This window comes from Zea mays, chromosome 2, assembly GCF_902167145.1.
Source record: "Zea mays cultivar B73 chromosome 2, Zm-B73-REFERENCE-NAM-5.0, whole genome shotgun sequence".
NCBI lineage: Eukaryota > Viridiplantae > Streptophyta > Magnoliopsida > Poales > Poaceae > Zea > Zea mays.
The window spans coordinates 170597551-170622736 of NC_050097.1; the positions used below are offsets into that span (position 1 = coordinate 170597551).

General features: G+C 48.6%; 1 protein-coding gene across 1 annotated transcript in view; it reads left to right on the forward strand.

Moving 5' to 3' along the window:
* Positions 1-9716, forward strand: part of LOC100384390 (uncharacterized) — a 49143-nt gene extending 39427 nt beyond the window's left edge. The window contains exons 29-36 of the mRNA NM_001349059.1: positions 6364-6471; positions 6575-6716; positions 7486-7569; positions 8017-8227; positions 8315-8369; positions 8462-8556; positions 8649-8709; positions 8890-9716. Coding sequence (NP_001335988.1) covers positions 6364-6471; positions 6575-6716; positions 7486-7569; positions 8017-8227; positions 8315-8369; positions 8462-8556; positions 8649-8709; positions 8890-9260 — 1127 coding nt within the window. The 3' untranslated portion in view covers positions 9261-9716. The remainder of the gene's footprint in view (positions 1-6363; positions 6472-6574; positions 6717-7485; positions 7570-8016; positions 8228-8314; positions 8370-8461; positions 8557-8648; positions 8710-8889) is intronic.
* The last annotated feature ends 15470 nt before the right edge of the window (positions 9717-25186 follow it).

The window sequence follows — 25186 nt, forward strand, 5'->3', positions numbered from 1 at the left end:
TCCTTAAGCCGAACTCATTTTGAGCCCGTCTCAAGAATCCCTTTAAGGTCTCTTGGGTATGAGATTTTTCCTGCAAAAAGAACACCCAAGTGAAGCGAGAATAATCATCCACAATAATTAGACAGTACTTACTCCCGCCGATGCTTATGTAAGCGATCGAGCCGAATAGGTCCATGTGTAGGAGCTCTAGTGGCCTGTCACTTGTCATGATGTTTTTGTGTGGATGATGAGTGCCAACTTGCTTCTCAGCTTGGCATGCGCTACAAATCCTGTCTTTCTCAAAATGAACATTTGTTAGTCCTAAAATGTGTTCTCCCTTTAGAAGCTTATGAAGATTCTTCATTCCAACATGAGCTAGTCGGCGGTGTCAGAGCCAACCCATGTTAGTCTTAGCAATTAAGCAAGTGTCGAGTTCAGCTTTATCAAAATCTACCAAGTATAGCTGACCCTCTAACACTCCCTTAAATGCTATTGAATCATCACTTCTTCTAAAGACAGTGACACCTATATCAGTAAATAGACAGTTGTAGCCCATTTGACATAATTGCGAAACGGAAATCAAATTGTAATCTAAGGAATCTACAAGGAAAACATTTGAAATGGAATTGTCAGGAGATATAACTATTTTACCCAAACCTTTGACCAAACCTTGGTTTCCATCCCCGAATGTGATCGCTCTTTGGGGATCTTGATTTTTCTCGTAGGAAGAGAACATTTTCTTCTCCCCTGTCATGTGGTTTGTGCACCCGCTGTCGATGATCCAACTTGAGCCCCCGGATGCATAAACCTACAAAACAATTTTAGTTCTTGACTTTAGGTACCCAAACGATTTTGGGTCCTTTGGCATTAAAAACAAGAACTTTGGGTACCCAAACACAAGTTTTGGAGCTCTTGTGTTTGCCCCCAACAAACTTGGCAACTACCTTGCCGGATTTGTTAGTCAAAACGTAAGATGCATCAAAAGTTTTAAATGAAATGTCATGATCATTTGATGCATTAGGAGTTTTCTTTCTAGGCAACTTGGCACAGGTTGGTTGCCTAGAGCTAGATGTCTCACCCTTATACATAAAAGCGTGGTTAGGGCCAGAGTGAGACTTCCTAGAGTGAATTCTCCTAATTTTGCTCTCGGGATAGCCGACAGGGTACAAAATGTAACCCTCGTTATCCTGAGGCATGGGAGCCTTGCCCTTAACAAAATTAGACAATCTTTTAGGAGGGGCACTAAGTTTGACATTGTTTCCCCTTTGGTAGCCAATGCCATCCTTGATGCCAGGACGTCTCCCATTATAGAGCATACTTCTAGCAAATTTAATTTTTTCATTTTCTAAGTTATGCTCGGCAATTTTAGCATCTAATAATGCTATATGATCATTTTGTTGTTTAATTAAAGCCACATGATCATGGATAGCATTGATATCAACATCTCTACATCTATCACAAATAGACATATGCTCAATAGTAGTTGTAGATGGTTTGCAAGAGCTAAGTTCAACAATCTTAGCACGCAAAATATCATTGTTATCTCTAAGATTGGAAATTGTAACATTGCAAGCATCTAATTCTTTAGCCTTAGCAAACAATTTCTCATTCTCATCTCTAAGGCTAGCAAGAGAAACATTCAACTTATCAATCCTAGCAAGCAAATCAACATTATCATTTCTAGGATTGGAAGTTGAATCAATACAAACATGAGAATCAACCTTAGCAATTAATTTAGCATTTTCATTTCTAAGGTTGGCAATAGTGTCATGGCATGTGCTTAGCTCACTAGATAATTTGTCACATTTTTCTACCTCTAGAACCTAAGCATTATTAACCTTAACATGTTTCTTGTTTTCCTTGATTAGGAAGTCCTCTTGGGAGTCCAAGAGATCATCCTTCTCATGGATGGCACTAATTAGCTCATTTAGTTTTTCTTTTTGTTCCATGTTAAGGTTGGCAAAAAGGGTACGCAAATTATCTTCCTCATCACTAGCATTATCATCACTAGAGGACTCATATTTAGTGGAGGATTTAGATTTAACCTTCTTCCTTTTGCCGTCCTTTGCCATGAGGCACTTGTGGCTGACATTGGGGAAGAGGAGTCCCTTGGTGACGGCGATGTTGGCGGCGTCCTCGTCGTCGGAGGAGTCGGTGGAGTTCTCGTCGGAGTCCCACTCGCGGCACACGTGGGCATCGCCACCCTTCTTCTTGTGGTACCTCTTCTTTTCACTCCTCTTGCCCTTCTTGTCGTTGTCCCTATCACTGTCACTTGATAATGGACATTTAGCAATAAAGTGACCGGGCTTACCACACTTGTAGCAAACCTTCTTGGAACGGGATTTGTAGTCCTTCCCCTTCCGTTGCTTGAGGATTTGGCGAAAGCTTTTGATGATTAAAGCCATCTCCTCATTGTCGAGCTTGGAGGCGTCAATTGGTTGTCTACTCGGTGTAGACTCCTCCTTCTCCTCCGTCGCCTGAAATGCCACCGGTTGTGCTTCGGACGTGGAGGGTTCATCAAGCTCGTTGATCTTCTTTGAGCCCTTAATCATACATTCAAAGCTCACAAAATTCCCGATTACTTCCTCGGGAGTTATTAGTGTATATCTTGGATTGCCACGAATTAATTGTACTTGAGTAGGGTTAAGGAAAATAAGTGATCTTAAAATAACCTTAACCACCTCGTGGTCATCCCATTTCTTGCTACCGAGGTTGCGCACTTGGTTTACCAAGGTTTTGAGCCGGTTGTACATATCTTGTGGCTCCTCCCCTTGGCGAAGACGGAAGCGGCCGAGCTCCCCCTCGATCGTTTCCCGCTTGGTGATCTTGGTGAGTTCATCACCCTCGTGCGCGGTCTTGAGTAGGTCCCAAATCTCCTTTGCATTCTTCAACCCTTGCACCTTTTTGTATTCCTCCTTACTTAGAGAGGCGAGGAGTATGGTTGTAGCTTGAGAGTTGAAGTGCTCGATTTGGGCCACTTCGTCCGTATCATAATCTTCATCCCCTATGGATGGTACCTGTGCTCCAAACTCAACAACATTCCATATACTTTTGTGGAGTGAGGTTAGATGAAATTTCATTAAATCACTCCACCTAGCGTAATCTTCGCCATCAAAAGTTGGCGGTTTGCCTAATGGAACGGAAAGTAATGGAGTATGTCTAGATGTACGAGGATAGTGTAAGGGGATCTTACTAAATTTCTTGCGCTCTTGGCGCTTAGAAGTTACGGACGGCGCATCGGAGTCGGAGGTTGATGTTGATGAAGTGTCGGTCTCGTAGTAGACCACTTTCCTCATCCTCTTGTGCTTGTCGCCTTTCCGATGCGACTTGTTTTTTTTTTTCGAATACGCAGGAGGGCTGCGTATCATTAAATTAAAGTAGAGGGAAAAAGGGCCTGTGGCCCGGGACAAACAGAACACACACAACACAAACACACACTCTAAACACAAACACACACTCACCCTTACAAAGCACACACCACACAGACACATACGACACCCCAACACCCCCGTCTTTTAGTAGGCTATAAGACTTTCCTTTCTCTATCCAGGGTCAAAAAGAGAGCGCAAGTTCTTGGCTCCAGCAGAAACCCACAATCTGGGAAGAAGATTTTTCCTTCTTCTCTTTGTGGTGAGAAGAAGAAGATCTTTTCTCCTTCAGTTTGGAAGAGTCCTTCTTCTTCTCATTCCTCTTGGTGCGGGACTCTTCCGATGAAGTGCTCCCTTGGCTCGTAGTGGGCTTGTCGCCGGTCTCCATCTCCCTCTTGGTGTGATCTCCCGACATCACTTCGAGCGGTTAGGCTCTAATGAAGCACCGGGCTCTGATACCAATTGAAAGTCGCCTAGAGGGGGGGGGGGTGAATAGGGCGAAACTGAAATTTACAAATATAAACACAACTACGAGACGTGTTAGCGTTAGAAATAAATATAAGTCCGAGAGAGAGGGCGCAAAACAAATCGTGAGCAAATGTGGAGTGAGACACGATGATTTGTTTTACCGAGGTTCGGTTCTCGCAAACCTACTCCCCGTTGAGGAGGCCACAAAGGCCGGGTCTTTTTCAACCCTTTCCCTCTCTCAAACGGTACCTCGGACCGAGTGAGCTTCTCTTCTCAAATCAACCCGGGAATAAAACTTCCCCGCAAGGACCACCACACAATTGATGTCTCTTGCCTTGGTTACAAATGAGTTTATGATCACAAGAACAAATGAGAAAGAAAGAAGCAATCCAAGCGCAAGAGCTCAAAAGAACACGACAAATCTCTCTCGCTAATCACTAAAGCCTTGTGTGGAATTGGAGAGGATTTGTTCACTTGAGTGTGTCTAGAATTGAATGCCTAGCTCTTGTAAGTGGTTGAGAAGTGGAAAACTTGGATGACTTGAATGTGGGGTGGTTGGGGTTATTTATAGCCCCAACCACCAAACTAGCCGTTTGGTGGAGGCTGTCTGTTCGATGGTGCACCGGACAGTCCGGTGCGACAGCCACGTCACCAAAGCCGTTGGGTTCCGACCGTTGGAGCTCTGACTTCTGGGCCCGCCTGGATGTCCGGTGGCGCACCGGACATGTACTGTAGAGTGTCCGGTGCGCCAGCATGGCCGTGCCTGACCTCTGCGCGCGCTGGCGCGCAATAAATGCGCCGCAGGTAGCCGTTGGCGCCTGAAGTAGCCGTTGCCCCGCTGTTACACCGGATAGTCCGGTGTACACCGGACAGTCCGGTGAATTATAGCGGAGCAACCCAAATGAATTTCCGAGGCTGGCGAGTTCCTGAGGCCGCTCTCCCTTGGAGCACCGGACAGTCCGGTGAATTATAGCGGAGTCGCCTCTGGATTTTCCCGAAGGTGACGAGTTTGAGTTTGGAGTCCTCTGGTGCACCGGACATGTCCGGTGGTGCACCGGACAGTCCGGTGCGCCAGACCAGAGGTGCCTTCGGTTGTCCCTTTGCTCTTTTGTCGAACCCAATACTTGGTCTTTTTTAATGGCTGAGTGTGAACCTTTGGCACCTGTATAACTTATACACTAGAGCAAACTAGTTAGTCGAATTATTTGTGTTGGGCAATTCAACCACCAAAATTATTTAGGAACTAGGTGTAAGCCTAATTCCCTTTCACCCGCTGCAATGGATCATCACTGGTCTTCAACACGAGTTCACCATGAAGGGTTTGGGTCCTCTTCGTTTTTTGGGGATTGTTGTTGAGCGTTGTTCGGATGGCTTGTTTCTTTATTGGCGACAGTACACCTCAAACATCCTGGAGCACGCTGACATGCTGGATTGCATTCCTTGCGCGACACCGGTGGACACACAACCAAGGTCTCCGGCGATGGTGCTCCTGTAAACGACGCCACTGCCTACCAGTCTTGTTGATGTCCTTCGGTATCCCACCTTCACTAGGCCCGACATTGCATATGATGTCCAGCAGGTCTGCATCTATATGCATGATCGTCGGGAGCTGCACCTGAGCATGGTTAAGCGGATCCTTTGGTACCTTTGGGGTATATTCGATTACGGGCTCCATCTTTGGCGCTCTCCCACTGTCCCACATGAGTTCTTCAGCTATGTGATATTTCTTGTTACCAATCTCATCTCTTGGTCTTTCAAGCGTTAGCTCGTGGTCTTCCGGTCTAGTGTTGAGGTTGAGTACCGAGCCGTCACTAGTGGGGTTGCTGAGGCGAGCTGGTTGCGCCAACTCCTTTAGGAGCTTGAAAACCCCCTCACTCGGAGCACATTTGTCTACTGCAACAACTTCAGCACCGTCTATCTCTCCGTCAACCTCGCCCAACACCAACACATGAAGCATGTTGAGGTCGATCTTCACATCGTCCATGAGCGCGTTGCTGTTAGGGACATCCGTGTTCATCACGTCCCGATGAGCTCGCAGTTTGCCGACATCTTCACGAAGGGTCTTCCCTTGTTTTTATAAATTCTATCTAGTCAATGTTTGCTCTGGCTAGTGTTTTGACTGCCCCGGGGGGGGGGGGGGTTGGCCTTTAGGGTTAGGGGTAAACCCTATATATCTTGTGCTCTCTACACTTGTGAATTGATATAACATATTTTAACGAGTACAGCTATATGTACACCCATATAAAATTTGGGAAATGCTTCAAGTACAACCACAGTACAACTCAGAATCCAATGGTTGGGATCACTTGGATGGAAAGCTCATACGTGCATTACATGGTTGTACTTAAGTAGTTGAGTTATGCTCAAGTGATTGTACTTGATGCATTTTCAAAAATTTATACTGGTGATATATAGGTCAGAAGTAGGTCGTTTTCAGCTAATGTTTTAGCTTAGTACTAATGTAGTGTCGAGTATTTGTTTGATTGATAGAGTAAGCAATCATTGTTACCATACATATTGTTAGGTCATAAACATACTGCTGTTATAGGTATGGACATGTGTGGACATGGTCACTGGTTAAGTAGCAATGGGAAGATCGTCCACATCAATCGGGTAACTGGTGAAGCACAAGCACGTAGTGAAGGTGTAGCGGAAGGTAGTCTTAAGACCATATATCCAAGCATAACTGTATAATACATTATCAACTAGACTGTTCTTTTTTTATGATAACTTCTCGCAAATCTACTCTTTCTAAACAGTAATCTTCAAAGGTTCAAATTTTAAGCTGCAAACAACTATCACTGTTCTCAAGGTGAACCAGATAGTTGTTGATGCTCCTGCGGAGACACTGACTAATGCAGCTGGCCTGCCGGATGGATACATGTTTTCTGTGAGATTTAGGTTTGTATTGCTCATATGATAACCTTCCTTCCACATTTTTGTAATTATATTATAATCAAGGCTGAAACTACTCTAACATACCAATGTGATTTCCTTGGGATTTCGTGTCAATTCAGGAGCAGACATAAATTTGTGGTATACTAGGTTGGAATATGTGGAAAGTGTAACGTACTGATTTCAAGTGCACAGATAGTGCATGGTATGTGCACTATGGAAAATACCATCTAAGAGCATCTCCAAGAGACTAGCTAAATAAATTTTAGCTACTTAATAGTATAATAGCTCTCCAACAGACTAGCCATCTAACTTGCTAAGCTATCTGGTTCTCCAAATTAACTCACTCACTAGCCAAATTTGGCTAGCAACTCTCGCTAGCCAAATTAACTTGCATGTTGGAGAGTCTGTTGGAATGAGATTTTATATATAGAGTTTAATATTTATGGAGAGACAAATAAAGAGTCAAATAGAGAGTCAAAAATAAAGAGTCTCTTGGAGATGCTCTAAGCCAACTGCATTTAGTATTTCTATATGTGTAGTTATCTGCTTCTGCTGCAGTTTGTGATCTTAAAGGAGAGGCTCACAACATTTATATGCATAAAATGTCTCATATGACTTCTAGCATAGGAATGCAGTCACTATGAAAATCGGATAAGTACCCTTTGAAACTGTAATTGAGTTTATCACATGTATCTGCAACTATCTCCAGTCTCAAAGGAATGTAACAATGCATATCATTTGTGCTAACCTTTTCTCATTTCTTTTTCTATAGTGATTCAATTGAGCACAGTATTGGATCCTCTGCGAGCCCAATTAATGTCCCCTTTGAATGCAAGGTTGACCCTTCTTTTGTTGGGTACGTTTCCTTCTCGTCAATGCGTACACAAAGCATCTCCAGCAGTTCCCAATAATCTATCCCCAATATGTATGTATTGGGGTAAGCCCAATATTGTTTCTGTGAGTATTGGGGGAGTTGCTGCAGCCGGAACCCAATATATCTCCCCCAATACCCATGTGGAAGGTGAGTCCTGCAGGAGTGTAAGAGGAAAGATGGCTGAAAAGTGATAGTTGGGGTGGGCCCCATGGTATTGGGGGAGATACAGCTGCCCCTTTACTTGAGGGGAGATGAGGGAAATATTGGTGACCACAAAAAAGGAGAGGCATTGGGGAACTGCTGAGTAAGAAAAAAGCATAGTTGTCCCCAGACAGTTTTATGGGGATAGAGGGAGGTATTGGGAAATGCTGGAGATGCTCTTAACTCCTGAATAATTAAGTTGAAATCTCATTTTGTTGTTTCCTTTAGGTTTGTTGAGCCATGGACTGAGCATGCCACAAAGAAATCCTACTGCCTGTTTCATCCATATTCACCTGCACAACTGTTGCCCGTGAAGTTGGACCCTAATGAAGGAACTTTACACATTTTAGTTCGTGCAAATCTAAAGGAAGACCCAAAGGTGACCGGATCTGCACATGCTCTTTTTGTCAAAGGGTTTTACATAAAAGAACCTGGGAAAGTAGGTGCCTTCTCCCTCTCCCTTGCTCGTTGCTCATTGCATGAAGCCTTTTTATTCACTCTAACTACAAAGTGTCTACTCATGCAGTTAAATCTGACTCCAAGTTGCAATCATAGTGTCATTACTATCGATGGAAATACTGGTATGAGAAAGATAATTGTTTGTGTGAACTTGGACCCTTGTATTAGGCTTGTGCTTTAACTGATAGTCAAGTTATTGTTTATGCTGTTCTAGATATTGAGTTGTTCTGGAATGCTAAAGATTTACTCAGAGTCAGTCGTGTTGACACAAATGAGAACAATGGTGTTCTTAGTCGAGTTGTTTACCGGGTGAGTCACAACTGACAATGCAGCATTTTCTTTGGTTTCATTTCTTTTTTATCAATATTTAATGCTGGCAACCTGGGACTTTACTTTTGTAGGTTGAAGCGCTAAAAAGGCTATCGTTCTCTGACAAGGTTACTATCGTTCTTCCTGCCACTGGTATGCTATTTAATCTGCTTTGTTTAATACTTGTAGTAAGCTGATCACCTACAGTTAATATCTCTTGTTTGGTTCATCAAAATCCAAATCATTCATCATATGCAGTATATAATTCGTTTAATATCCCAGAGGTAATTGCAATACTGTGGAAGTTACTATTTGCGTATTACCCATGCACAGGTCAAACTGAAGAAGTTGAAGTCAGCTACGATACAGGAGAGGAGGCAGAGTCACCATCATCATGGGGCCTAACCACAACTGCTGTTATGCTCACATGCATCATTGTGACAATAGTCACTGTTGCACTTTTCATTAAGTTGCTGCAGAGACCTATCAGACAGGCACCATCAGGGAGCATGACAGCATCCACACCAGCACGAGCACCAGCAGCCGATCCCGCAGCCATGGCTGATCCTGCATCCCCGGCTAATGGTCAGTTCTCTCCTCGTACACCCCAGCCTTTCATGGAGTACGTGAGGAGGACCATTGATGACACACCGTACTATAAGCGTGATGCCAGGAGGCGATTCAACCCGCAGAACACCTACTGAGCATGCGTGGCAGCGTGTAGTGTGGACTGGTTGGTCTGTTGTAACGTTCCTGATTTAGGTCCGCAGTTGGTTTAGAACCACAGTTGTAGTTCTTGCACGAGTATGCCCTTGCTGTGAGAATGCTGTAAAATTTGTGGTTCTAGCAGCACGTGCGGTGAGGGGTGGACATCTATTTTGGTAGAAGCCTGTTGTTTGCCATTTTGCCAACAGGTATAGGACATCTGTTTTGTTAGAAGCATGTTGTTTGACATTTCGCCATAGATATAGGACATCAATTTTGTTAGAACCCTGTCGTTAATTCTTGGCATGTAATTTTAGGTCTGTACATTGGAGTACGGGACAACCAAACCCTTGGTTTAGACAACTGTTTTAGCTCAATTGCTGCAGATACTTGAGTTTTGTTGGCCTGATTTAGTTTATTTATTCTACAAGCAGTAGTGAGTGGTCACAGTCCTAGTTGTGGTAAATGTCCTGACATTGGGTGCTCGTACAAGATTTGCATTTGCATCGTATTAGGGGCAACGCGGGATAGGCTATTGCACAATTGGTTTTTTGGTTAGGCCGCATGATACTGTTGTATTATTTCTTCGTTGGTTGTGTGTATTGGACGATGGGTACATATAGTTTTATGTTTGGTTTGCACTACATATGAGACTAAACACAATATCAACAATGTCCTTTCATGGAACACAGTTCCAGCCATCTAATGTAATGGTGAGCTCATGTTGGTTCAGCCATTGAACACCCGGTTTGGAACGATGTGGATCGAGTCTGAAACCTCGCCTCCTGTGGATTGAGACCCATGCCGGGGTTCGAACCCCACGATGAGCTGATTGTCTTTGCTTGGAATGATTCCAACCCAAACCCGTGCCAGAGCCGGTAGAAGGGGCCAGATCTAGGTACGAGGCCTATCTCTTTTGTCTCATCCATTCTCTATATCCTATTTTCCTAGCTAGGTGTTGGGGTGTATGTGGCACGGGGAGAGGGCCATGCTCTTGCAGGCATAATGGTGGCGGCTTAAGGTCCTTTACAGTACCTTAGTTATGTATAATTGTACTACCTAAGTCTTTAAATAATAAAAGAAGAAAAAAGCATCTCCTCAAAGAGTTCTCAATATATTACTTTTCTAAATATGTTGAACTTGCCATGTCACTAGTTTGAGTATGATCACCTAAATTTTTTCCTTTTGTTTTCATCTCCCTTCCTCAACTCGGATCTCAAAATTGTGATCTGTTAGCGGTGCCGGATTCAACCTGGTGACCTGTCTTGGCCTTTTCATTTGCTGCCGCAATTGTTTATCGTTTATTCCTAGCCTATGCATGTGAAGATGTTGCATAGCTAATTATTTAATCTCTAGCTGACTAGCTGCCGCAATTGTGCATTACTGGTGGTCGACGTATGAGCTTTGTTAATCTATCTTTACCGCAGAGTGAGAAAAAGACAACAAAATTTTAAAAAATGTCGTCAGTTTTTTTTGTTTCAGGAGTGTGGGTGATTTAATTGTTGGGGACCTATCGAGATTCTTGAAAGAAACCTAATAGGGCAAAATGTCAAAGTTATATATCATTCTCCTCTTTGAATGGTTCATTGGGAGCACATAAAAATAAATGAAGCTTTACAACGAAGCGTTAGCATGGTGGGTCGTTGATGAGCCCAAGTGTAAAGTTATTTCTTATTACCCGAAGCAAGATTTTTTACTTAGCAGATACATGCATATCACACATCCTTTTATACATGGCAGTGAAAATATTCAACATCATACACATTAGTATAAATACAAACCCCACCGATGTACCTTTGTATGCTCTATCGGGAGAAGCTGCTACATGCGCTAGATTACAAATGCCAAATCTACTAGTGGTATTGTTTCCCTATTTATAGGGTTAGACCAGTATACATTTTTGCGTGAAGTTACGAGAATGTCCTTTATACTACACAATGGGTCTTCGAGACGAGAGATACAATTATATCTTTTTACAACAGAGGCATTTTGTATATGCTTTCTCTTCTTTCTAACCTCCTTATTCTATTTACTTTTTTTAGGGCAGCTTCACATGTTCTTGAAACACATTTCCTTCAATGATGTCTTCTAGCTTCGTTTGCCTCAAAGCTCTTACCATATGCTTGAGTTTTGAAAGTCGATTTAAACAATGGTTTTTGTTAACATGGACTTTGGCAAGAGACCTTCTCCCCAAACATAGCCACTCATACGATTAGTTTGTTTTCTATAACAAGCTCAAAATGTGAAACACAATTAGGAAGGCTCTATGTCGAAGATTCGAAAAGCACCTTTCTTCGAGTTTGTTATTGAAAATGGGTAACCATTAAATATGCTAGCTCTTAAGGAAAGTGTGACGTCATAAATGGGATCACAAGTCAGTAAGTCTGATCTATGTGCATCCGAAGAATTCTTCTAGCTACAAAGCTATTGCAACTACTTAAATTTGGCCCAGGGGCTCAAGCATCTCAGATATTATCACATTCAATATGGAAAGACTAAAATGTGTGTCAACTACAAGTTGAATCTACAGTGGGTTGACATTATGAAACCTACCAGGGAATATTTATAGCTTGGAATCCACACAAGTAGACAACAACAATGATCTTGTGATAAGCTAATATATCTATTGCCCAACAACCTTTTTAGAGTGCATTTATGAGATGGGTACATCTCTTTTACTTTGGACAGATATAAGAACAAAGCTTGGTGCTCTCATGACTATGCAAAACAATGAATTTTCTCATCAACTTGATGAAATAATTTTAAGATATAGGACTTCCCTATTAGAACAGGTTGTTCAAAGGGATCTCCTATTCTTCCATCAAATATTCTGCTTTTTCCCGGGTACACAGGTTCAAATACCCATGGATTTTTCGTTTGTTTAGTGGCTTCATATAATTCTAAAAACACGTTTTTTGAAGCCTCTTGCTCATATCTCTCATCAAAGAGTGCTATTATATAATGTTTCTTTAGCAGATCCCTTGCTAATCCAAGCGAGCTTTCAAATATCTTGGTTATGAATGGCACTTCAATATCAATAGAATAAATGGGAAATATTGTATCTAATACATAGACCATTTCACATGACAACAAATATATCTTACACTTTGTAGTGACATGCAACACTATAATTCACTTGAATTTCCTTCTACAAGGACCCAAGAAACACATATTCAATCTTGGAGTTGTTTTTACAAAACACAGCTGGAAACTTAAGGGCTATAGGGGTAACTGAAAGCTCTCTTGTGGGTTTTGGTGTTTGGATGACAACCCAATTAAAGGACTAACAAGTGTGCTAAGTGTTGAACATGTGCTTAATGCAAAGCTAACAGGGTTCAACACAAGTGAACAACTGTGATGGTCCAAAGACTAATTTATCTATAGATAATGAACACTGCTTAAGTGAGACTCGGTGTGCGTAACTCAGAGACAACTGATCAAGCCAAGGATGGAGGCAAGAAGAGCTTCGAGGTACCGAGTGCACGGGAGAAGGTCAAGGAGACCAGGAACCCAAAGCCAGGGGTGAAGAAGAAGACTTGCAAAGTCAAGGTTGATCGAGTTAAGAGTTATGGTGCATCAAGGATCACTACATAAGGACATGACTTACAACCAATGAGGTAACATCTACAGTTATGTGGTGTAAGTCATAAGGCTCAAGATCAAGCTCGAGAAATGAACAAGGGAGTTAGAGCTCAGATATGTCAATCTAGATCAAGTCAAGTTGACTTAATGGTTTAGAGTCCAACATCGACCTCAAACATGCCAAATTGGGTAAAACGATGAAAAAGGTTAAGCATGTAAGGTTTGAGTGTTTAACCATGTTGCATACACCTCTTACTACAAATTTGGTGCTTTGGTTTGCTCTCTAACTCTTTCTGTAGAGAAAGTACCATTCTAAGCTCTGCTGGAGGAGAAACAGAAAAGCTAGGAGAAGAACAAGAAAGATGTAAGTTTCTAAGACTAAATCAATTGGATTATACTCTAAAGGTGTTTGCTTAAGTCTCAGGAAAATCCTCCCAAAAGTTGAAGTAAAACGGAGAAAGAACGGAGAAAGGTGTTTGCTTAAGTCGCTGGTTTGACGAAGACAAAACGGGCAGGGACACCCTTCGCTTCATTCAGCATTAGTCGAAGGCCTGCGGTGACGTCTCCCCGTAGCACGGCCTCGTCCTGCTCTGAGGCCCACGTGTGATCTGGCCCATTGTAACGGGCCCCGCGTGGCCGCCTTTGTGTTACGGGCCTAGTTTGTAAAGGCATTCTTGTAATTACGGCTTGTAACCCTGCTTTATGGGAATATTCTGGGGATAAACTAGGTGTCTGAGGGCACATGCGTCCTTAACACAAGGCGCTGGGCACCCAGATACCTATAAATACCCCGCACAGTGCCCGTGAGAGGCTAGATTAACAGAGCTATTGCCCCCGTGCACGTAACCCTGTTGTCACCACCGTTCACCCTTGTTGGCTTCCTTGCTGCTGAGAGCAAGTTCCAACATTTGGCGCCCACCGTTCGTGCTACGACAAGACCACCCGCGATGGCCCCCAAGAGAGCTAACCCGAAGGCTGACGAGGCTGCGAAGGCAGCACTGCTGGCCGCAAGAAAGGGCAAGACCCTCGCCCTCACCCAATCCACCCACCAAGAGCCCACCGGAGACAATATTCCCCGCACCTGCGAAGACGACACCTTCCGCAACTGCGGGCCCGAAGGACAATCGCAGCCGCCCCCAGGCTTCGCCCCAGTGCAGGGCGCGGATCTCACCGAGGACGGCGAGGTCCTCGGCGTCTCAACAGAAGAACAGTTACAGCTGCGCGCCCTGCGCCTCAAGAACCGCAATCTCCAGAGGCAGAAAGAGATACTGGAAGCCAAGCGCCAACGTGTGTCCGCACTAGCCAAGGTGCGGCAGATGATACGCGACGAGGAGCAGAAGGCCCAAGACCTCGAGCGCGAGATCGCGCTGATGCAGCGCGAAGGCCACCTCGGTCTACAGCAAGAGCCACCCCTCCAGCAGCGCGCGCAACCGGAGGACACGCGCGAAGGCCACCTCGGCCTGCAGCATGGCCCACCCCTGCAACACCGGGCGCAGCCGGAGAACCCGCGCTTCCCCCAACATGACTACGCCTTCCAGCACGGCGCGCCATTCCAAGGGGTCAACTACCTCGACGAGCGCAGTCCCCTGGCGCCACACCTGCAAGTGACGCCTTGGCCAGCTAACTTCCGAGCAGGGGCATATCCCAAGTACAACGGCAGCACCGATCCGGCGCAATACATAATGAGTTATCAAGTCGCCGTTGCATCCGCCGGAGGGGACGACGCCACAATGGCGAAGTCTTTCATCATCGCCCTAGAGGGCCCAGCACTCACCTGGTTCACCAGATTGCCTCCGCTGTCCATTGATTCGTGGAGAAGTCTCCGGGACAAGTTCCTTCTCAACTTCCAAGGATACCGTCCAGACACCGACGCTTTGGCCGAGCTCTCGCTCTGCAAACAGCTGGAAAAGGAGACTCTGCGGGAGTATTACCGCAAATTCCTAACACTCAAGTCACAACTGCCCTCCGTCGATAATCAGATCGCTATCCACTACGCCATCAGTGGCCTTCGGGCCGGCGTCCTCTACAGCCACTGTATCAGAGATCCACCCAAGAACCTTCAGGAGCTATATCAGCTCTTTGAAAAATATGCCAAATCCGAAGAGCTCCACCAGCGCAAAGTTGAGTCACAGCGGAAGCCCAAGGATGCCCCGCAGTCCAGCCGCACATGGACAAGGACTCCGCAACCAGACTCCGGTCGAGATGGCCGCGGCCAACAGCAAGTGCACAACATCGCAAACCAGCAGCCTGCTGCTGACCCCCCTCGTCGCCAGGAATATCCCCCCCAAGGCCGCGGAAACGGAACTCGTGGCAGGGGCCGAGGACGCGCGCAGCCGCCGCGCCGGTTCTACTGCCTTTTCCACGGCGAAGACTGCGCCCACCAAACCAAAGACTGCCCCGAAACGAAGGCCACCAGAGACAGAATGGCGCGGGCGCAGCCAGCCGACAATCCCAGAATTGTCGCGCATAATTACCAGCCACCCCCTCCACCATATATCCACGCTCCCGCTCCGCACCCACCGCACCACGCTTACCAACACCATCAGGAAGTACAAATCGTACCTCCTCCACCCCCACCACCACACCAGCAACACCAAAACATCCCCCATGCCCCAAAGCAGGAAGACTTCGCCGATCAACCATATCGCGGAGTCATTCACATGATAACAGGGGGGTCCAGCACTGACTTCGACACCAAGCGGCAGAAGCGGGACCACTACCGCAGCATCAACCATGTCGCGGTCACCGGCCCAGTCGTGCAGACGAAGTGGTCCCACATACCGCTAACCTTCGATGCACGAGACGTCGACCTGCGCAGCGCCCCCCACATCGACGCTATGGTCATCAATTGCAGCGTGGCAGGCTGGGACTTGCACAAAGTCCTAGTCGACAACGGCAGTCAGGCGGACATCATCTTCCTCCACGCCTTCGACCGCATGGGTATAAGCCACAGCCTGCTCAAGCCTTCGGACAATCCGTTGTATGGCTTCGACGGCAAAGGCACCTTCCCCGTTGGCAAAATAGAGCTTCCCCTCTCCTTCGGTGTAGCACCCAATGCCCGAAGTGAGCAAGTAACCTTCGACATTGTCGACATGGTATATCCGTACAACGCCATCATGGGCCGGGGCTCCATCAATAAGTTCGAAGCTGCCATCCACGGACTGTACCTATGTATGAAGATACCAGGTCCGCTAGGCGCTATCACGATCTACGGCAACCAGCAGACGGCGCGCAACATAGAGCGGGACTTCGTGCCTGGTCAGAGGAACGTACACTGTCTCACGACCCAGCGCGAGGTCCCCGCGCCCGCCAGCCCAGCCGACAAGCAGCACGAGAAGGCACAGTTGCAGAGCCAAGATGGAACCAGGACTGTTCCCCTTGATCAGGCCACGCCCAAGCAGACAGTCACTATCAGCGAAGACCTTACGTCACATGAAGAAGAGAGGCTTCTCTGCTGCCTGGCCAAAAATAAAGATGTCTTCGCCTGGTCCGCCCTAGATCTGGTCGGAGTCAGCCGATCCATAATTGAGCACAGCTTGGGAATTGACCCTTCGGTGCGACCAAAAAAGCAAAGGCTCCGCAAAATGTCCGACGAAAAGACAGAGGCCGCCAAGGCGGAAGTGCACCGCCTCCTAGAAGCTAAATTCATCGAGCCAGTGGCTTACCCCACGTGGCTCTCCAATGTCGTAATGGTGCAGAAAAAAAGCGGGAAATGGCGAATGTGCATAGACTTCACCAGTCTCAATAAGGCCTGCCCGAAGGACAATTTCCCCTTGCCGCGGATCGACAAAATAGTCGATAGCGCGGCCGGATGCGAGGTCATGTCACTCCTCGACTGCTTCTCCGGTTATCACCAGATATACATGAAGGAGGAAGACAAGGCTAGCACCAGCTTTATAACACCCTTCGGCACTTATTGCTTCATCAGGATGCCGGAGGGACTCAAGAATGCGGGGTCCACCTTCTCCAGACTCACCAAAACAGTACTCGAAGGGCAGGTCGGCAGAAACATATTTACATATGTGGACGACATCGTCGTCGCCAGCAAGAATAAGGAGGACCATCTCGCCGACCTCGCCGAGACATTCGCGAACATGCGAGATGCACGACTCCGCCTGAACCCGGAAAAGTGCGTCTTCGGTGTTCGCCAGGGCAAGATATTGGGTTACCTGGTGTCACACCGCGGCATCGAGGCCAACCCAACCAAGATCCAGGCCATCGTCGACATGTCGCCTCCGCAGTCCGTCAGGGACGTCCAGCGTCTGACAGGCAGATTGGCCGCTCTCAACAGATTCATCTCCAGGTCCGCCGAGCGAAGTCTCCCCTTCCTCAAAACACTTCGCGGTGCGAAAGACTTCGCCTGGGGGCCGGAGCAAGCAGCGGCCTTCGCCTCATTAAAACAGTACTTATCGGAACTGGCCATCCTCACAAGCCCCGACTCCTCGCTCCCCCTATTGCTCTATGTCGCGGCTTCGCCGCACGCGGTCAGCGCGGCACTAGTTCAGGAGCAGACTATTGAAGGCACAGTCAGACAGTGCCCTATTTACTATGTCTCCGAAGTCCTGACACCGTCCAAATGCAACATGACAGAGCTGGAGAAGATCGCCTACGCAGTTGTTATGTCCTCGCGCAAATTGCGCCATTACTTTGAAGCATTCAAGGTCCGAGTCACCTCTGACAGGGGGCTTGGCGAACTATTCAGAAACCCGGAGGCATCGGTGAGGATTGCCAAGTGGGCAGTCGAACTCTCCGGCTACCACATCAGCTTCGAGCCCAGGACAGCCATCAAGTCGCAAGTCCTGGCAGACTTCGTCGTCGACTGGACTGGGCCAGTAGCACAGCCGGACCCGTCCACAGAAAAGGTCTGGACCATCCATTGCGACGACGCATGGTGCCATGCGGGGGCAGGCGTCGCTGCAATTGTCACCTCACCAACCGGAGTCAAACACAGATATGCAGCACGCCTCAGCTTCGCTCTGGAGTCCGACAGATGCACAAACAACATCGCAGAGTATGAAGCGGTTATCCTCGGCCTCCGCAAGCTAAGGGCCCTCGGAGTCACCACATGTATCATCAAGATAGACTCCAAGATAGTTGCTGGCCAGATCGAGAAAGATTATGCAGCAAAGGACCCCGCGCTCATGCAATACCTCGCGGCTATCCGAAGTCTCGAGAGACAGTTCAAGGGATTCACCCTGCAGCATGTGGATAGGGCCAAGAACGAGGAGGCCGACACATTGGCCAAGGCTGCCGCCAGGGGCGAGCCCTTGCCCTCCGACGTGTTCTTTCACACCATCGGCACGCCCGCCGTCCGGAGCCCCGAAGGGCTCCAAATAACTAATGATAGCGAGGGCCACCGAATAGTCAACCTAATCATGACCGAAGACTGGCGGGCGCCGATAACCCTGTTCCTACAGGGCTACTATCATCCAGCTGACGTCAGCGAGGCAAAGCGCCTCAGACATCGAAGCAGGGACTTCGCACTGATTGCGGGCCAATTATACAAGAAAGGGGTCAGTCAGCCAATGCTCAAATGCGTCACCGAAACCGAAGGCATGCAGATCCTACGCGAAGTCCACAGTGGCACGTGCGGCTCGCACGCAGGGCCGAGGGCCCTGGCTGCCAAGGTGATCCGACAAGGGTTTTACTGGCCCGCAATGATCTGCGCCGCAAATCGAGTCACGAGGTCCTGCGAAGCCTACCAGAAGTTCTCTCCTCGGTCAGGCAACCCCTCGCAATATACAAAGCTGATTGCCCATACCTGGCCTCTCCAGCGCTGGGGCCTGGACATCGTCGGGCCCCTGCCCACCGCTTAGGGGAACCTTAAGTTCGCCTTCGTAGTCGTCGAATACTTCACCAAATGGATTGAAGCAAGGGCTGTTTCCACAATCACATCAAAGACTGCCCAAAAATTCTTCTGGCAGAACATCGTTTGCCGCTTCGGAGTACCGTCCGAGCTAACAGTTGACAACGGCAAGCAGTTCGACAGTCAAGATTTCAAGGATTTTTGTTTTTCCATCGGCACCAAGCTTGCCTTCGCTTCAGTCTATCATCCGCAGTCCAACGGGGTCGTGGAGCGTGCCAATGGGAAAATATTCACAGCTGTCAAAAAGATGCTCCTCGATGAAAGAAAAGGCAGATGGACCGATTTATTACCGGAGGCAGTCTGGGCGCTAAACACAACTGAGTGCAGGGCGACCGGGTTCACTCCTTTCCGCCTTCTATACGGATCGGAGGCAATGACCCCGCAAGAAATAAAGCATGGGTCCCCGCGTACAGTTCCGTTAGCCGTCCCCGACGTGGATGAGCCAACTTCAAAAGATCTCATTGACGGAGACCGGGTCTTCGCCCTACAGGCCCTAAACAAATATCAAGCCCAGACCAAAGCTTGGCGCGACCACACAGTCATCCCGAGGGAGTTCAGCGAGGGGGACCTCGTACTCATCCGGACGGCTCGGACGGAGTCCAAGGGCAAGTTGGAGCCCAAGTGGGAGGGCCCCTTCATAGTCAAGTCAAAAGCTTCCCCCAGCGCTTACAGGCTCACAACGCCAAACGGCGAGGACCTGGAGCACTCCTGGAACATCGACAACCTTCGCAAATTTTTTGTTTGACCCATTTAGGGCTGATTTCGCCCTTGTAATTCGCCGCAAACAATCTTGTACCGGCCCGCACTCTTTTCCTCCCGGGGGGTGAGGTTTTTAACGAGGCGGAGCCATGTAATATATGTGAGAAAAATCCCCCGCAAAAACATGTGTCGAAAAAAGACCGCGACAACGGTCTTCGGCATTCGACCAATTCGAAGTCACCGCGAGGCTAAGCGCTAGCCACCCTCGCGTGCGACAAATCCGCGCAGAAGTCGCCTAAGGGTGCAGCCGGACTTAGCACAACAAGTGCGAAAAAATTCCGATGTCTATCGCGAAGACTATCCGCGCAGAAGTCGCCTAAGGGTGCAGCCGGACTTAGCACAACAAGTGCGGAAAAATTCCGATGTCTATCGCGAAGACTATCCACGCAGAAGTCGCCTAAGGGTGCAGCCGACTTAGCACAACAAGTGCGAAAAAATTCCGATGTCTATCGCGAAGACTATCCGCGCAGAAGTCGCCTAAGGGTGCAGCCGGACTTAGCACAACAAGTGCGAAAAAATTCCGATGTCTATCGCGAAGACTATCCGCGCAGAAGTCGCCTAAGGGTGCAGCCGGACTAAGCACTTCAAGTGCGAAAAAATTCCGATGTCTATCGCGAAGACTATCCGCGCAGAAGTCGCCTAAGGGTGCAGCCGGACTAAACACATCAAGTGCGAAAAATTCCGATGTCTCTCGCGAAGACTCCGCGCAGAAGCCGCCTAAGGGCGCAGTCAAACTAGTACAACAAAAGCAGAAGCGACAGCATCAAACCATCCGCGCTAAGACCGACCATAATTACACCAGCACAGCATAGCCAACCATGCCACACAAAGTACACAGCGCCCTCGCAGGCACAGGCACGCGAGGGCACACAACTTCATCTTACAACCTTTTACACATACACAAGCGAGGGCACCACACTCTACATCGGCTCCACCTTAGGAATAATCCCCATCTCCCTATAATTAAATAACATTATCCTAAGCTCCTCACCCGCAAAAAGACTTCGCAGTTCCCCTTCCCCTGTGCTCGTGGCGGCCGGCAAAGACAACAGTTCCTGCCGACCACCCCTACTCACGCGAAGCCGAGCCCCTTCCTCCGCACTAACCCTACGCTGTGCAACCGCCCTTCGTCGTCGGCGCCCGGTGCTAGGACCCGGCACGTCTGGCGCGTCCACGGCGTGTGGCGAAGCCTCCGCCGCAGCCACGTCCAAGGCCGCAAAATAATCCAAGTCCTCCTCCGACGACTCCTCAGTCCACTCAACCGAGCTCCCAGAATCAGTAAAATCAAAAAACTCAGATACAGACCCACCATATTCATTTCCATCTTCCGCGGTCGAAGCCGCCAAAAACCCAGTAGTAGCGGTTGCGTGCGCAGGCCCAAAATCTTGAACCTGCGCAGCAACCAAAATTCAGTACAACATCCAAAAAGTCCCCAACCCTAAACACCCACTACGCCACCTGCGAAGGCCCTGCCGCTGCGGGAGCCTCCGCTGTCTCCTCCGCCGCTGTTTCCGCCACCACCGCCGCAGAATCTTCAGCGCTCGGCGCAGCAGCTGCGGGGGCGTCAGGCGCGCCTTCGGCCACCTTTGGGGGCAGGTCTTCGCCGGCCACGACAGAGGTGGGCACGCTCGGCGCGTCTTCCGCAGGCTCCGGGGTTGTTTCCAGGGCGACTCCAGTCGCGGCCTCCGCAGGGGTCGGCTCCGGGCCAGGCAGCGCGCTGTTCAGTGCCCCGAAGTCGTCCACCCGCTCGCCACGCTCCGCCTAAGACAACACACACAAAAATTCAGCAAGCACACGCACAGAACACATCCAGCAAACACCGAACAAACAACAACGTTACCTGAGCCCTCGCAGCCTCGGCCCGTTCCCTGACCACCTCACGGCCGTACAGACCCCACATTCGGTCATAGAGGGCCCCGGCGGACTCCTTCACCACGGGGTCTTCGACCTCATAGATATCTCGCCCAAAATCTTCATCTACCTGGTCGAGGGCCTCAAAGTGCCGGCACCCTTCGCGAGAGAGCGCGTTCATCGCCCCCTCGCAGGTGACCAGGGAGGCATACGACATCAACCCCCCACGACGGATGGAAGTTCCAGCAGCTCCTCCTGCACCCACTGCAGACAGCGAAGGCCGGGCTCTCGGTCCGGCACTTCGAAGTCACCGGTCCGCGCACCCAGCTCACGATATGTATCCATAAGCTGCGTGCGCGTCCGTTCGGCCTCCGCATGCACTGGCCGGCGGCGCATCGGAGGGCCCCTTCGTCTGCATCCTCTTCTGCCACTTCAAAAGGCGGATACGCAGAATAATAATGAGAACACATCTCAGACACGGGGAGTCCCTCATGGCCTTCGACAGTACCCTCAGCAACGTAAAACCAAAATTCATTCCAACTGCCCCACTTGTTACGGGCGCACGGAACCAACTCCACTACTGGCATTGTGGTCTTGCCGGTCTTCGGCGTGAATGTGCATGACCCGAACTGGGCAACTCCGTCCCCAACCATCCTCTTCTGCCAGTGCAAACAATAATTCTTCGCAAAAACTTCAACAGACGGCTGCCCGCCGTACGAAGTCGTCGCCCAGACATACTTCGCCAGCGCCACCATGGCATTCGGTGTCAGCTGATGTATTTGAACATTGAATCTACGCAGGACTTCGCCAACAAACCGGTGCGCAGGCAAGCGGAGACCGGCGGCGAAGAACGCCTCGAAAACGACCAACTCACCCTCCGGCTCGGGGACTTCCTCCGTCCCCGGAGCACGAGCAACTCCGCCGCCAAAGTAGCCCAACCGCTGCATATCTTCAACGCGGGCTGACGTCATCCGTGACACACCAAAATCAACAGAGTCGCCGGCGCGCAACTCCTCCACCACCAAGCTACTCAACGTCTCCTCAGACGAGGCGGCCGCCGGCGGCGTGGTGTCGGCGGAAGAAGAAGAGGACGGCATTGCTACGTACCGTCGGCGGCGGCGGGCGGTCTGCTTCACTCGAGCCAGATCTCCGGCGATCAAGAGCACGGCGGGCAGACGAACAGCAAGTCGGCGGGCGGCTAGGGTTTTCGCGGTGCGCGGAAGGCAAAGTTCAAAAAGCACCGACCCCTGCCCCCTTTTATAGGCAAGGCGCGGCGCTTCGGGAAACCCGCAATCCAACAGTACGCCGTCCATCAACGGTCACATCGAAAACCCCCGCGGAACCACTTCGAGCGAGGGCAGCGTCTCCGCCATCTAGCGACGTCTTCGGCACCAGGTGACTTTGTCGAACTGGTCCCTCGGAGGGCAAATGTTGGGGGCGAAGGCAAAGACGCCACCCTTCGCTCGTCGTCTCTCGCTGCAGTCGCTGGTTTGACGAAGACAAAACGGGCAGAGACACCCTTCGCTTCATTCAGCATTAGTCGAAGGCCTGCGGTGACGTCTCCCCGTAGCACGGCCTCGTCCTGCTCTGAGGCCCACGTGTGATCTGGCCCATTGTAACGGGCCCCGCGTGGCCGCCTTTGTGTTACGGGCCTAGTTTGTAAAGGCATTCTTGTAATTACGGCTTGTAACCCTGCTTTATGGGAATATTCTGGGGATAAACTAGGTGTCTGAGGGCACATGCGTCCTTAACACAAGGCGCTGGGCACCCAGATACCTATAAATACCCCGCACAGTGCCCGTGAGAGGCTAGATTAACAGAGCTATTGCCCCCGTGCACATAACCCTGTTGTCACCACCGTTCACCCTTGTTGGCTTCCTTGCTGCTGAGAGCAAGTTCCAACACTCTTAAGTTGGTTTGTTGTGCTACCTATCCTTGGAGTAGTTATGCTTTTGAGATTGCTTGTGTTATCAATGGTTCATAATGATGCTTGCTTAATCATGATTGTGTGTTCTATATGTTATATCTTTTGAATCATTCAATGGTAGCTTTTCAATCGATATATTCACTATGATTAACTCTTTTTGTGTTAATGGATAAACCTGTATCCTTTTGTAAGACATGCTATTGTCTTTAATGATTAACCTATGTGCAAGCATGACATCTTGTTTAGTCCATGTTCCCATAATTACCCAATTTTGATACTGTGTGTATACCAAATCCATGTTGTGCCACTAATGCACCTTCTTGAGTTATGAGGTGCATGAGCAAAAGGAGCCCTAAATTGGTGACAACAGGTGCTCTCACTCTACACTACCTAAAAGAATGGATCTCATGGTATTCAGGTAAAAGGCAAAGGTATGGAGAATGGAACTATGCAATCTCATATCTTGAAGTTCCATTGATTGTGATCACAGCTATGTTCTTGCCTCTGAATTGGTAGTAACTTGGCTTAGGTGCTCCTTACTTTAAAATGTTGTTTCTTTTGCTGTACCTAAGGAACCTTCTTAATCATGGTGTGCTTAGACATTGTGCTTTATATGCATGATCTTGTCGTTTTTCAATTGGTATATGTGTTGCAATAATCATCATGTGTGAAGTGTGCCTACGTCGCTTTTAAAATGTTATATATCTTGAGGCATGCATTGTTTCTACTAGTCATAAGTTGTATTATGTCATATATTCAATTGGTATCTTTTTGTGATGCAATTGATATATTATGCCTAGACCAAGGTATGTTGTGATCCCCTCTAGTTCTGAGGACACTAGAATGTGCAAGGTGCAAGTCATTCAAATACTTGACGCACAACTTTAGGGGGAGTGAAAGGGAATTAGGCTTACACCTAGTTCCCAAATAATTTTGGTGGTTGAATTGCCCAACACAAATAATTGGACTAACTAGTTTGCTTTAGTGTATAAGTTATACAGGTGCCAAAGGTTCACAACAAGCCAATTAAAAAGACCAATGTTGGGTTCAAAATAGAGAGCTAAAGACATCCCGAAAAGGCTCCCTGGTCTGGCGCACCGGACTGTCCGGTGTGCCACCGGACAGTGTCCGGTGCACCAGGGGACTTCGCGCTGAACTCCTCAGCCTCGGGAATTTTCGGAGCCGGCGCGCTATAATTCACCGGACTGTCCGGTGTACACCGGACAGTGTCCGTTGCTCCAAGAGGACGCGGCTCTGGAACTTGGCAGCCTCGAGAATTCGCAACGGCTGCTCCGCTATAATTCACCAGACATGTCCGGTGTACACCGGACTGTCCGGTGTAACTACGGGGCAACGACTATTTCGGCGCCAACGGCTACCTGCAAGTGCATTAAATGCGCGCCAGCGCGCGCAGAAGTCAGGCACGCCCATGCTGGCGCACCGGACACTCTACAGTACATGTCCGGTGCGCCACCGGACATCCAGGCGGGCCCAGAAGACAGAGCTCCAACGGTCGGAACCCAACGGTTTTGGTGACGTGGCTGGCGCACCGGACATGTCCGGTGTACACCGGACTGTCCAGTGCACCATACGCCAGTCAGCCCCACCAAACGGCTAGTTTGGTGGTTGGGGCTATAAATACCCCCAACCACCCACCATTCATTGCATCCAAGTTTTCCACTTCTCAACCACTTACAAGAGTTAGGCATTCAATTCTAGACACACCCAAGTGATCAAATCCTCTCCAATTCCACACAAGGCTTTAGTGATTAGCGAGAGAGATTTGCCGTGTTCTTTTGAGCTCTTGCGCTTGGATTGCTTCTTTTCTTTCTCACTTGTTCTTGCGATCAAAACTCAATTGTAACCAAGGCAAGAGGCACCAATTGTGTGGTGGCCCTTGCGGGGAAGTTTTGTTCCCGGTTTGACTTGAGAAGAGAAGC